The sequence below is a fragment of the Nerophis ophidion genome, linkage group LG16 (genome assembly GCF_033978795.1).
Source record: "Nerophis ophidion isolate RoL-2023_Sa linkage group LG16, RoL_Noph_v1.0, whole genome shotgun sequence".
Lineage (NCBI taxonomy): Eukaryota > Metazoa > Chordata > Actinopteri > Syngnathiformes > Syngnathidae > Nerophis > Nerophis ophidion.
In genome coordinates, this window is record NC_084626.1 from 13,137,415 (window position 1) to 13,152,128 (window position 14,714).

Genomic DNA, 14,714 nt, shown 5'->3' on the forward strand with positions numbered 1-14,714 from the left:
TTTTGATATCATTTGACAAGGTTGTAAACTGTAAGTAGGTGAGACATAAATATTGAAAACGGTTGAAAAAAAAGAATACGTTTACTAATTCAGTGTTATTATTTGAGCGGGCCTACAGCCCCTCTGCAGTGGAAAAGTTGGGCCCCAAAGTCAAAAAGGTTGAGAACCCAACCATCCATCCATTTTTTTACCGCTTGTCCCTTCGGGTCGCGGGGGGTGCTGGAGCATATCTCAGCTACATTCGGAAGGCGGGGTAAACCCTGGATCCCAGACCTAAAATACATACAACATTCATACAAATCAATAAATAAATAGTGTCTTTGCTTCATGAAAATTCACCTACTAAGGCGTTTTGGAACGTAACTCAAGCGATCATCGGGGAAACACTGTAACGTGCGTGCTGTTAAGGCAAATGAAAGTTTATTTTTCACGATTGAAAAGCATGTGACATGTTAAATTGGTTGTGTATTTTTGGGTGTGCGGGGGCCCAGGACGGAAGAAAGGAATCGTATTTTATTTGAATGGGAATATTAATTTTGGATAATACCAATATTTTAAGCTATGAGCTTTGTCACAGAATGAATCAACTCGTATATCAAGCCAACACTCAATTATATACCTCATATACTAAGCCTTAGACCTAATGCATGCTTACAATATTTATTTTTGCTCCATTTGAATGTAGACATGTTTGCTGTGTTCATCTACCTTAGCTGCAGGATTCAAGTTACCTCAGTTTGCAGGATGGCCGCACGTTGCTCTTTGGCAGTGAGAGACTCTTTGAGGACCTCGATGTGCTGTTTGCAGTCCGAGTTCTGGTTGTTGAGGGTCTCTAGTTTGGTCTGCAGTGCCAGCAGCTCTGACTCCTTCTTGGACAACTCCTGCTTGAGCTGATCAATCTGCACACACGCACACACACACGCGCACACACGCACACACACACAATCACAATGACGAGTACAGCTTTAGCACTGTTTGCATCAACGTTTCTCATTAAAAATGCATTTGGGACTGAATCCTCTCCTGTGCATTCATCATTTATTATACATCATTCGTATTCATGATGGATGAAAAGATGTCTAAAAATAGCGCAACAAAGCTGAGGGCTGGCCTGGCCGACCAACACGAGGATCAGTGAGTAAACAGAAAGTCAAAGCTCAGGAGAGACGGAGGACGATGGGTCCTCAGAGAGAGACATGCACAAGCGAGCACGATGGCAGATTTAAGGCTTCATATGCTGCAGAGATGACAGCGTTATCTGTGACAGATATAGTCAACATTTTTAATGATACATGTATTCGAAATTACATTTTTCCAGGTATGGTACAGAGGCGTACTGAGTTCCTGCAAGAAACTACCTACTAACTTTATATGCTTGATTGTGTTTCATTGCATCCATTAAACCAGTGGTTCTCAAATGGGGGTACGCGTAGCCCTGGGGGTACTTGAAGGTATGCCAAGGGGAACGTGAGATTTTTTTTAAATATTCTAAAAATAACAACAATTCAAAAATCCTTTATAAATATTTGTATTGAATAATACTTCAACAAAATATGAATGTAAATTCAACAATATTGCAACAATGCAATATTCAGTGTTGACAGCGAGATTTTTTATGAACATGTTCCATAAATATTGATGTTAAAGATTCATTTTTCAATCCAATCCAATCCAATCCACTTTATTTGTATAGCACATTTAAACCGCATAAATATTCAAATATCCTTAGCTCCACCAATAATTGACTAAAAAATAAAAGCAATATAAAAATAAATATATAAAGGATAAAACCAAAAACAAAAAACCCCACAGAAATCACAGTGGACCACACAACTCACATAGTGTTAAAAGCCAAGGAATAAAAGCTGGTCTTAAGATTCTTTTTTGTGAATAAATGTTTAGAATTAAGTTCATGAATCCAGAGGGATCTCTATTACAATCCCCAAAGAGGGCACTTTAAGTTGATGATTTCTTCTATGTGTAGAAATATTTCTTTATAATTGAATCACTTGTTTATTTTTCAACAAGTTTTTAGTTATTTTTATATCTTTTTTTCCAAATAGTTCAAGAAAGACCACTACAAATGAGCATTATTTTGCACTGTTATACAATGTAATAAATCAGAAACTGATGAGAAAGTACTGTATTTTACTTCTTTATGTCTTTTTTCAACCAAAAATGCTTTGCTCTGATTAGGGGGTACTTGAAATAAAAAAATTGGTTCACAGGGGGTACATCACTGAAAAAAGGTTGAGAACCACTGCATTAAACCATATCCAATTGTACTACCCCAAAGTATGAAACTACCATCTCAACATCACAAAATACCACAACTACAATGGTCATTTTGAAAATTTTGCTCTGAACATCTTCGGCAATTTTCGTAAATTCAGAGTTGTATGACGCCACGATAGGAACGCCATACAAGCATTCATTCTGGAAATATACAAAAATTAGAAAGAGATTTGCTGTCGATTACTTGTAATCGTTATGTAGGACAAGAACATGTCTGTTTTTCTTTTTTATGCATTCTGAGTTGTAATTAAATAATTAAATAAAAAGTCTGATAAAAATTGAGTCCTAACAATTCCCCTCACAAAACCCTCTTAATAACCATCTAAAACCTGCCAACAATACTCTTTATACATATCAGAACCTGAATATTAATCAAATATTAGCGATATTATTATTATAGGCGCTATTTTTAGCGGCGCTTTGATAATACAGAGGTGACTAGCGTATGTTGCTGTACAGTGAGCCGGCAGGTGTCCTGCTTCTGCGACTGCTGCATCGAGTCTCGGCTGGTCAAAGTTATTCTTGATTATAAATCAAACCTCTTATCTGGATATAAGGAAGTTTTAGTCATGAATCTGGAAGTTTTTAATCTGTGACAATCAATTTCTACCCAGAGATGGAGCAAACAAAGACACGACAACCGAAGACGGTCTCTTTTCCCTTCAACCCTTTGTGTGTATCATGATTAATACTTCATCTAAACGGGAATATTTGGACATCACATCAGTCAGCATCCCAGTGAGAGCAGACATTGTACAGTAAGTGATTGATTTATTATGTTTGTAGTTTGGTTTTCTTGTTTAGGACTTAACATTGGTGCTACATGATGATATGATGTTTCACTAAAGCTGGATCTGTATAGCACCCCGTGTCTAAAAAAAGCTCACCCTCCTTATATTCAGGGACAATAATATAAGGTTCTGGATCACCATTTTTACCAGAGTAATCGTTGTTGGCTCTCACAAAGTCTGCATGATTTTTATTGTTGTTGTTGGAAAGGGGATCTGAGGTTCCCACATCTACATCACAGATCACGTGACTTGCTTGATCATTATCTCACAAAATGGCTCGGGAATCACAGTGAGATTGATGCTATTTTGATCACTTCTATTTATTCGCAAACTTTGTAAGTGTTTCGGTGTTATAAAAAAATACATTTGATAATAACTTCAATATAGAGGTAACTTGTTTTTCCACTATACTGGTACTTTAAGAGCTGCACTTGGACAATTAGTTGACAGCCCACATCTTTTAGCTCTTGTCTAGCACTGTTTGACTTAACTCTCAATCAGTGGAGATTGGTGGTTGCTGATTCAATGAGTGATGCAAGAAATCACATAGTTTTTTAATTAATATTAATATTGTAATTATTAGACCTATCATATTGTCTTGTCCTGCCTTCAAGAAATGAGAGCAAGAAAGGTATTTCTGTCATTCTTTATGGGAAGTTCAAAAGGGACAGTTGATGAGAGACATTTGCTACAGAAAGGAATGAAGACAAAAAAACGTGAAATAATAAGTGCGATCAATTTTACCGTGAGGTGATAAATTTTAGTTGTTCTGCTAACCTCACTGGTCAGAAAAATGGAGCCAGCTCGCCCCGGCTGTGGACAGGAAGTGAGGCAAAAGTGTTGGCTGTCTAATAATGACAAGCCTATGTAAATTATTGAGTAAAATGACAGCATTTGTTTGTGATTCAGATTGTTAAGTAACATCAAAAAACAAAGAAATCTTGTTATCTAAAAATCAGATTGCATGAGATTTAGGGTGTCCCGATCCACGACAGTATTGATGTTGTATTAGCATATCGGATCACATCTGCCTGTATCTAAAATAATCGACACAATCAGTCCTGCAACACTTTTAATTGTGAGGCAATGGACAGCAGACAAGGTTAGCCTTTTATTCTATTTTAGTCAAGTCATTTACAAATGGTAAACATAATCGCAGCTACACAACAGCTAAGCACACAATAGCACACAAGGTTGACACACGTAATAAGCAACCGTCATTGAACAATATAGCAGTGTAAAACAGTACATTTATCAATACAAAAAGTATCAGAAAATTATAGTTGCACATTAATAACAGGGGGTGTAACGATTAATCGATAAATCAATATATCGATTTATATTCCAAAGATTCAACTACTTCAATCTGTGCACGGTAGGGGTGTAACGGTACGTGTATTTGTATTGAACCGTTTCTGTACTGGGGTTTCGGTTCAGTTCGGAGGTGTGCCGAACAATGCAGAGCGAAGCACGACACACGGCAGGCTAGCAGCGACCAGGCTAGGACAACATGCAAAAGCCAGAGCTGGAAGACCCTCCTGCCTAGTCAAGATCTCCCCTTTGGGAACACTTTGGCTTCGCGGTGCGATACAACAAAACGGAGGTTTGTCGACATTGTTGAGCAGCAGTAAGGTATGCTTCTGCCAACACGTCAAACATGCTAACCCCTTTGAAGCGGCACCACCTCCAAGTCAACCTCGCTTTAAGGAAGAGAAAGAGGAGCGTGGTGCAAACACCGCATTCAAGCAGCCTCTCCCCAGCTAGCCAGGCAGGGCTAAAGGAATAACAAATGTTTTTATAGCAGTATATTTAAGACCATCAATCCCTCCATTTTCTACCGCTTTTATTGCATTAAAACTAGATTTTGACCCATTTCTATGGTGGAAGAACAATAAGCCCATATATCCTCTTACTATCAAGTTAGCCAGGCTGGGGGAGGGGAAGACAAGTTCATCTGAGGCTGAGTTGATTTGAAACTGTTTAATGTTGCACTTTTTATATGTAGAAGAAAAGTTTTGTAATTTTATTCTTCTGAGCAACAACTGGAGGCAGTTTAATGTTGATTTACGTGGACCCCGACTTAAAGAAGTTGAAAAACTTATTGGGGTGTTACCATTTAACCTCACTGGTCAGAATATGTACTGTACTGTGCAATCTATCAATAAAAGTCTCAATCAATAAATCAATTAATAAAAGCACTTTATATGTAGAAAGGTTTTGTTAAGAAACTATTCTGAGCCTTATCTTATTTAGTTTTTTTTTTTTATATATGTTGACCACATTAACCCTGGCAATGGATCCTGTGTGTATATGTATGTTACGCCATTGTTTACAAATTTGGTAAATAAATAACCCAAAAATGAATATTTCGTTGTTTTCTTACTGTACCGAAAATGAACCGAACCGTGACCTTTAACCCGAGGTACGTACTGAACCGAAAATTTTGTGTACCATTACACCCCTAGTGCACGGCATGTTGGCCTTCCGGAAGATAGGTATCAATTCAACAGTGTTTCAAAATATTGATCCTTAAAAAATAATACAATGGATTTAAGATCGGCACACTTTATATGAAGAAGAGCACTTTTAATGATAAAGACGATAAACGTTACTCAAGTCTATCTCTACGACGCCATCAGTCATCAAAACAAGAATGGCATTGTGATATTGTCTTGTAGCGTTTGCAAAAGACAATATCACAATGCAACAACACAACATTTTTCAGCGACAGCCCGATTGCAAAGACCAAGGACACAACACATTAATATAAAGCCGCAACATAAGTTAAAGCCACACGGGACACGACACACACAATAGAAGTGACAGCAGAGCAAGTTTCGTTGACGGACCAAGCGGCTGAGGCGGAAGGTTAAAAACGGTGTAATGAACATAGTCTATTAGTATGATTGAAAAAGTAAAAAAAGTTATTTATGACTAAAAAAGTATTTAGATATTACTTACTTTTCCAACTTCGTTCATTGCACTGTTTTAAACTTTCTGCCTCAGCCATTGTGGTCCGTTGCCTAAACTTATCCGCTGGCACTTCTGTTGCATCTTTAACTTGTCGTGTTTTGACTCATTCTTGGGTTGAGACGTTTGTGTTTGTTGTGGGTTTTGCAATCGTGTAATAGCTAAAAGTTGTTGTGTTGGGGAGTTTGCATTTGTCGTGACTTTTTTTACGCCACCGTAGCTTTTTATTAAAGTGGGAGTAGTAGCAGGTTAAACCACTGCTCATTTAACCTGAGAAGATTTGGTGACACTTAATATCTCAGGTAAACCTATTGTTAATTCAACCTGAAGAGATATTGGTAGCACTTTATTTTTTATATTAATGTTATATTACCTATTTTTTGAAAAACAACAGCAAAAGTAGGTTTATTAATGAACTTATGAATTATTGTATCATTAGGTGTCGCCCCAAAAAATTAGCACTCCACTTTAATTTAAAGACAGCATAAGTCCATTGCGGAAGGTTAATAATAAATAGGTCTGTGTTTTCATACCTACCATTGTTCTCCATTTGACTAATGTATCATTTTATGTCACATTTTTTGTAACATTCTACACTATAAAATACTACAAGTAAAAAACGTCTGCTGATATAATACTGGATCAATATTGCTATTGGTCAATACTCCAAGATCCATTATGGGTATTGTACCAGGAAGGGAAAGGTTGTATCGTGACACCACTAATGACATTTTTTTTAATGTATTCACACTATTTGTACTTTTATTTGTGTTTTCAATTTTTTTTTATTTGAGAATGTTATTTATTGGAGAATTACCTGGAAGGAGTTTGCAATTTTTTTACATTTAATTTTGAAAAATCATAAAAACTGTTCACACAAAACCAATGCAGCTTTGCATTTTTTTCTTTTTCTGTATCCAAAATGAAGTGAAACTTAACAACTGAGGTATGTGCAGTATTAGCCTGACTGGTTTGTATTCATCAGCTTTGTACTCAACCCAGCAGACAAGCATTGCTGCGATAAATGCCGACTAGACACTTTGCTGATGATGCTAAATGCTAATCCCTCATTTGTTATTCTCCTCTCTGCATGGCAGGACGCCTACCTTGGTCTTCATAAACTTGGAGTGGTTCTTGTAGACCTCCATTTGCTTGATCTCCTCCTCACGGTCCTCCGTGCTCAGCAAGCCGTTGGCCTTTAACATTTGGATCTCATCTTCCAGGTCTCGAATGTTGCGCTCCAGTGAGGCAATCTTGGTGTCCTGCATGCAAACAAGAGGAAACGCATGTCAGCCTACGGACCGCCATTACTCACGGGTTGCTTGCAGAACACACGAGAAGTGAACTCGGGTCCAGAAAGACACAAAAAAGGAGGTAGATGATGACAATGAAAGGAAGAGGAATAATCACCATTAGGAACCCCAGAAGAGATCAGCCTGGACTGGAAAGAAACGTGGAGTAGAAAAAGGCAGACAAGTACGATTTTGCTGCTTGCATCCATGCAGCACCGTTGCAGTCTCAGAACTGTGACTGCGAGTGCAGCTTTCGCTACACTGCTTTTGAAATAAATAATACAATGTCTTTAGCGCTAGCTATGCTCTGTTGCTCCTCTCATGCAACCTTCCTCCTTTTTTTGTCGTTTTTTTCCTCCTCATGGCTATGAACTTCTGAACTTGTTGGAAGGAGTCATTCATCATCATGAAACCTCAATGGAGCATCGGTGAGATCTTGTAACTGCACCTCGCATGAGCATCCATCAAGTGATATTGCATGCAGGAAAGACATAATACCTTCAAAAGAGAGAGGTGTTATCCCGTCCACATGTCATCGCTGGTGCATCCACTAAATGTTCTTCGTGATGCTCTTCTGCTTGCATACTGGCCTCTCGCCGTCATAAACAACCACGCCTGTTTCCATGGCAGCGGCGGCAGGCAGGCTCTACACTGTGCACTCTCTCGACGAGGCAACGAGGAGGAGGAGGGAGGATTACAGGAGAGAGGAGCGATGCGGGGGTCTTCCTGCACACAGCACGGGGAGGCGGGACTTCCCCTAATCGAAAAGGATCCCGGAGCTCGCGCGCCACGTGACGACCGTCGAGGAGGAGGGGGGCGTCCGTCCGAGCGAAAGCGGGCGTATCTGCTTAGCGATGATGTCATGATTTATTTTGAGGAAGTGATGTCAGGCCTCTGCAGTGAGGCTGCTGGTGTCTACTGAGATTTGCTGACTGGATTGGCCCAAATGTCTCCACAGTCAGACCGAATCTTTAAATTAGAGAGGAGCATTTTGCTCTTGACCTGTTTGAATTTTTTTTAATCCATAGTTGATGCACACACAATGAATTTGTGGGTATCTCTCTCGTGGTGACGTAATTTAATTGCCTTTGTGAATCCTTCTCAAATGTTGTCAATTTTAGTCCCATTCAGCAGTGATAACCAAAACAACAATTACACATATTGCAGCTTGCTCGTGATGATGATTGCATTTTATGATTGCACACTGCAATGAGCTGAAAATGAAAAGGTGTTAATGAATCTCCATGTTGACACAGCTGTCACACACACACACACGCACACACGCACACACACACATTGTGTGTCATTATTGATAGTGAAATCTGTCTGATGGTGTGTTGACTCAGCAGAGGATGACAATAACAGCACTTCTATAAAAACACACAACAGCGTGGGTCTATGTTTGCACATGGACATATTACGAGGCATAGAAATGCCCATATATTCTAATTTACTTTTTACAGTGCTTATCATATGTATTGAGCCACAGAATATTTTTAAATATTTTATTTAGTTTTATTTTTACTTATAAGCAATTTTTTTTCATTTTTTTTTTAAACCGATCAGGTGTTTTTATCATTTTATTGATCAATTTATTGGTTGATCTACGTAATTTTTTTTAACTTACTTTTTACAGCAATTGGAGCAGTTTGAGCTGTTGTTTCAGAGGTGTTTCACTAAGAAATCTTGACTTGTCATGATTACAAGACTATATTATTTTATGTTATGAAATAATATATATTATGTTATGTTAATAAACTGTATTTTTTTCCATAAAAACTGAGACTGTTACATGTTTGTCAAATACTGTAACAGTCGGAGACAATTAGTCATTTTTCACACATAAAAATATATTTAATATTATACAATATAGAATAAATATATTGTCCTTTGCTGTTTTATATTATTAATAATAATAATAATAAGAACTATAATAATAATAATATGTATGAATAGTTATGAATAACATAATAATAACAATAATAATAATAAATAGTATTATTATTGTTATTACTAGAAGCTATACAACATAATACATGTAACATGTTATGGATGAAAAATAAATTTATTTTAGCATAAAAAACAATTTGGGTAAAGTGCATCTATATACAGTACTGGTGTATTCACATTACAGAAATATTATCAATATTTCTTACATATTTTGGTAATCTGTCCACCACACATAGTACCCTAGTTTTTACCCTCCGAGATATTCAAAACCCACAAATAAAATAATCCCCCACAAGAATTTAGTAGGGCTGTGTCCAAGATGCAATGAACTGAACATTAAGTGTTACAAAAAATAGATACATTCATTCATCCATCCATCCACTACTACTTGTCCCTCTTGCTATCAAATGAAAACTAGAGCTGTCAAATTTAACGTGTTAACGCATGTTGTTAATCACAAAAAAATGTTTCATTAATCATGTATAAATGGAGATTAATCACACAATTTATTTTGAAATACTTATTTACGGTTACATGGATGGCGGTGTGGGTTGTGATTGTATAACGGATCATCATCAGCAATGCATATGCTAATTCAAAGATGAGTGACTCCGACTAGTGGCAAATTTTGCTTCAAAAAACACCTCAACACACACATTAGAGAGGAATAAATAATAACTTAATAATGTGATTTTAGGTAAAAAACATTTTTTAAATGTTCCTGTACAACACACTAAAATTGCATTTGTGTCGTTTTGACATCACTAATTAAAACATTCATCCAGTCAGTGTTTTGCAACCTTTATTAAGCCATATTTGAAATGATAAAAACATCTTGTAGCACACCAGCAAACCTGCTTTGACTTATTTTGTTGTACGACAGTTGGATTCGAAGGTTAATTATGGACACTCTGCCATCTAGTGGAACAGCATGTCATTGTTCTGTATGTCACAAAATGCATAGGTGGCAAAAATATATGAGCAAATACACATTATTTGTAGTAAATAAATCAGAATTGTCCGTTAATGTGTCTTGTTTCCAAAGTCTAAAGCAGGCCTCCACTGGAGGTGCATCTCTGAGTGATGCTAAATCCTCATCATGTGTAAGAAAATAATGCATTCCTTATTAATCATTATTAACTGAAGTCACATGTGATCACCATGAATGTGTACACTCTGTAATAAAAATATGTCTTACTTTCATTTCAATGATGGTTTGCAGGGCCTTTGTTTTGCTGGGATCCTGATGCAGTTGATTTCTTCTGTGTAACTCCTAATTAGAGAAGATGCAAAAACAAAATGCTGTAAATGTCCACATTCGAGAGAACATAAACACTAATATTTAACGCAGCAAAATAATTTTTTAACAAAAAATGCTTGGCTGTAAACAACCACAATGTGTCACACAAGACAGCCTCCAATATGCATTGTTTCATTCAAAGATCTTTTGATTTTGGGTTAGTGGTTTCTGGGTTATGGTTAGGGTTGAGGATAGTGTTAGGGTCATGTTAAGGTTTAAGACAAAACATTATTGGTTATGGTTAGGGGTTAGCATATGAGATTATGGGTTTTGGTTAGGTTTTAGGATATGATATTATGGGTTATGGTTAGGGTTTAGGACAGAGGTGTCAAACATACTGCCCGTGGGCCGGATAAGGCCCGTGAACAGGTTTTATGCGGCCCGCAAGATGAGTTTGCCAAGTATAAAATTGAGCTGAAATTGTTTAATGAAAGAAACTGCTGATTTAAATTTGTCCACTGGCTGTCGCAATTACAACTCTGTTGGGCAAGCAAACGCTTGATACCAGGGCCAAGTAAGAGGTATGCAGTAAAGTGCATATAACTATGGTAACGCGTGGCTGTGGCTCCTTTCCTTCGAAAAAATTAAACGCAAAACCTGCAGTTTTAGGTCTTCTGCTTCTCACGCATTGTTCTTAGGCATCCTCATTGGCTCTAAATGTCTCTGTCAAAAATTAGAAAAGTGAGTGTAACTCAACCATCTTCAACAGTTTTGTGTGTGTAGTTTGTTGAGTTAGAACAGGATAAACGTTCTGGACATGACAAATGAGATATTTGACGTCTAGAAGTTTGTGATTTATTTTGTTCAATCCCAGATAGGCTGTGACTTCATGTTTATTGGTTTTGTAGACACACTGAGACAAAGTACAAGTTTGGTCTGTTTTTCAAACCGCACACATTTCTTTCCCTCTGGATTTGAAGTGTTTTGTTCAAAGGACTATTTGTGATTTGTACATTTTCAGAATGTGCGTGTTCTATTTTTGGCCAATGTAAAACCAAGAAAACAATCTGAATATGTCTTTATTTTATAATTAAGGTTTGGGATAAGGAATTGGGGTTATGTTTAAGGTTTAGGATAAAGGTTAAGGGTTATGGTTAGATTTTAGGATAAGGGATCACAGGGTTTGGGTTGTGGTAGGGGTTAGAATAAGATTGTAAGCGTTAGAGTTTATGTTACGGACATAGGTTTTTTGGTTAGATTTTTGGATAATTTATTAGGGTTGGGGTTTACGATAAACGTTTATTGGATAAGGTCTAAGATAAGGAATTTAGGATAAGGAAATAGGGGTTATGGTTTGCCTTTAGGATACGGGGTTGGAGTTAGGTTTTAGAATAATGGATTAGGGTTAGGATAAAGGGTTAGGAGTTATGGTTTGGGTTTAGGATACTTGATTAGGCGCTATGGTTAGGGTTTAAGATAAGGGATAAGTGGCTATGGTTAGGCTTTAAAATAAGAGATCAAGGGTTATGGTTGTAGTTTAGGATAAGGGTTGGGGTTGGTTTAGGGATAACAGAAAAGAGGTTATGGTTAAGATTTTAAATATGGGATTAGTTAATATGGTTATGGTCAGGATATAGTGTTAGGGTCAGCTGTTTGGCAAATAATGTGCTTTAAAGTCTGGTTATTAACACACAAAATGTGAACAAAACTCTCTTGTTCACTCTTTGATAACCCAATAACCCAAATAGTAGCATACCTCTCGTAGATGAATGTTTTCCTTCTCTTTCTGGTCTAGAATGACCTCCAGGTGTCCGAGCTGGGCCTCAGCCTCAGCGATGCGCCTGTTCCTCTCCTGCTCCTCCTCTTCAGACACCCTGCCGGGCCCTGATGGCAGACCTTTACTCTGCAGCATCTCCAGCAGCTTCTTAATGGACTCATCTCTGGCTCCCAGGGTCTGCTTCTGGGTCTCGATCCTCAGCTCCATCTCCTCCAGGGTTTTCCTCAACAAGAACAGCTCCTTGGCCTGCCGGTCGTGTTCGGCCTGCAACCGCCGGAAGTTCTCTTCGGTAAGCTCGATGGTGGTGAAGTGGTCGGCGCCTGAGCGGTTGCCGCTCTCCTGTTGCAGCAGGTGGTTGAGGTCTCGTTGTGTGCGAAGCTCATCTTGCAGAGCCTGGATGGTCATCTGGAGATGCTGAAGAGGTTCAGACACACACACACACACACACACACACACACACACACACACACACACACACACACACACACACACACACAGGCTCATGTGTTGGAAAGAAGTACACAAAGAGTACAAAGTGTTTGTACGGGGATAGCATAACAAACGTAGATGACTCCTGAAATGTTGTCGCATCCGGTGGAGAACGCTTTGGTGTAGGAGAAGGTGCAAATCTTACCATCCTTACAGACTAATACTGCAATCAAACAACATTTTACACCTCGGTTTGGGTCTTGTCTTTTCAGGGTTTGGGTGTTTGTGGTGCCACAAAGGGAAGACACATTTGCAGTGAAATAATTAACTAATCGACAGGCTCACAGCAGCAGGGTTATTTAACTACTGACCAAAACATGCGAGTTGTGTTTAAAACATTGTTGCAGTGAATTCCATCAAATACCAGAATGTCTTTGTTTTATAAAGAATTCTGAGATCTCAGCTCTCAGCAGAGCTCTCCTGTAACATAGAAGATCTTTGACAAGCATCTTTAAGAACAGGACAACACTTCTGTCACAAATACAGGATCTTTGACTAGCAGTTTGACATTATATCATTTAAACAAAACAGCTGAGTTCTCCTGCCAAATAGAGGATCTTTAACTTGTGTTTTTTTTAATAGGTCTTTAAAAACAGCAGAATGCTCTTGTCGTATAAAGGATTTGTTTTTTTTGGTTGACTTTTTTATTAGGTCCCTAAAACGATCAAAGGGCTCATGTCATAAATAGAGGATCAGTGACTTGTACTATTCAAGTAAATTATGTTTTTAAACAACAAAAATAAGCTCCTGTCATGTAGACTATTTGTTGCAGTAGATTATTTAAAACAGCACAGTGCTCCTGTTGCATTGATGATCTCCAACAGGTGTTTTTTTTGGGGAGATCTTTAAAACAGCAGAGTGTTTCTGTCATATAAATGATCTTTGACTAAATATTTTACAATATATCCTTAAAACAGCAGAGTGCTCTTGTCATACAGATGATCTTGGACTATTTTTTTATTTTGCAGTTTAGTAGAGCCTTCAAAACAGCTGGGAGCTCTTGTCATATCGATGATCTCCGACTACTGTTTTTGCAGTAGGTGATTAAAAACAGGAGAGTGCTTCTGTCATATAAATTATTTTACAGTAGATCCTTAATATAATATTTAATATAGCAGAGTGCTCCTTTCCTATAGAAAATATTTGACTAGTGTTTTTTTCAATAGATCCTTAAAACAGCATGTCAAAGAGATGATCCTTGACTAGTGTTTTTTCAGTATATCCTTAAAAAAAGCAGAGGGAACCTGTATCATAGAAGATCTTTGACAAGCATCTTTAAGAATAGAACAACACTTCTGTCACAAATACAGGATCTTTGACTAGCAATTTGACATTATATCATTAAAACAAAACAGCTGAGATCTCCTGTCAAATAGAGAATATTTAACTCACATTTTTTAATAGGTCCTTAAAAACAGCAGAATGCTCTTGTCGTGTAAAGGATTTGTGATTTGCTTTTTTTATAAGTATGTTTTTAAAAACAAATAGATGCTACTTTTCATATAGACCAAGGGTCTCAAATATGCGGCCCGCAGGCCAATTGCTGCCCGCGAAATGTTATTATGCGGCCCGCACTTCGATATGACAATTTAATGTTGGTGCGGCCCGCAAGTTTAATATGAAGGCCGCTTGACATACTTTCCAACGTCCCCAATTTTCCCGGGAGACCCCTGAATTTTAGGGCACCGATTCTATCGAAGCCCCTGTCGATATTTACCAGATCAACAATATTCAGGGAGTACCATAATGGCACTGTCTTTAGCGCCCCCTACATCCTGAACTGACAGCGTACTAGCCCAGTTGTATGTTGCATCTGGCCATGCAAGACGCACCTGGGGTATTGCAAAATATATCTGATCAACAGCCACACACGTCACACTAAGGGTGGCCATAAAAAAACTTTAACACTG

General features: G+C 37.9%; 1 protein-coding gene across 7 annotated transcripts in view; it reads right to left on the reverse strand.

Moving 5' to 3' along the window:
* erc2 (ELKS/RAB6-interacting/CAST family member 2) overlaps positions 1-14,714 on the reverse strand; it is a 94,960-nt gene that overhangs the window by 47,653 nt on the left and 32,593 nt on the right. For all 7 annotated transcript variants that reach the window (XM_061874313.1, XM_061874314.1, XM_061874312.1 and 4 more), the window contains 4 exons: positions 12,295-12,729; positions 10,497-10,571; positions 7,163-7,318; positions 732-899 (listed from right to left, as the gene is read on the reverse strand). In XM_061874313.1, coding sequence (XP_061730297.1) covers positions 732-899; positions 7,163-7,318; positions 10,497-10,571; positions 12,295-12,729 — 834 coding nt within the window. The remainder of the gene's footprint in view (positions 1-731; positions 900-7,162; positions 7,319-10,496; positions 10,572-12,294; positions 12,730-14,714) is intronic.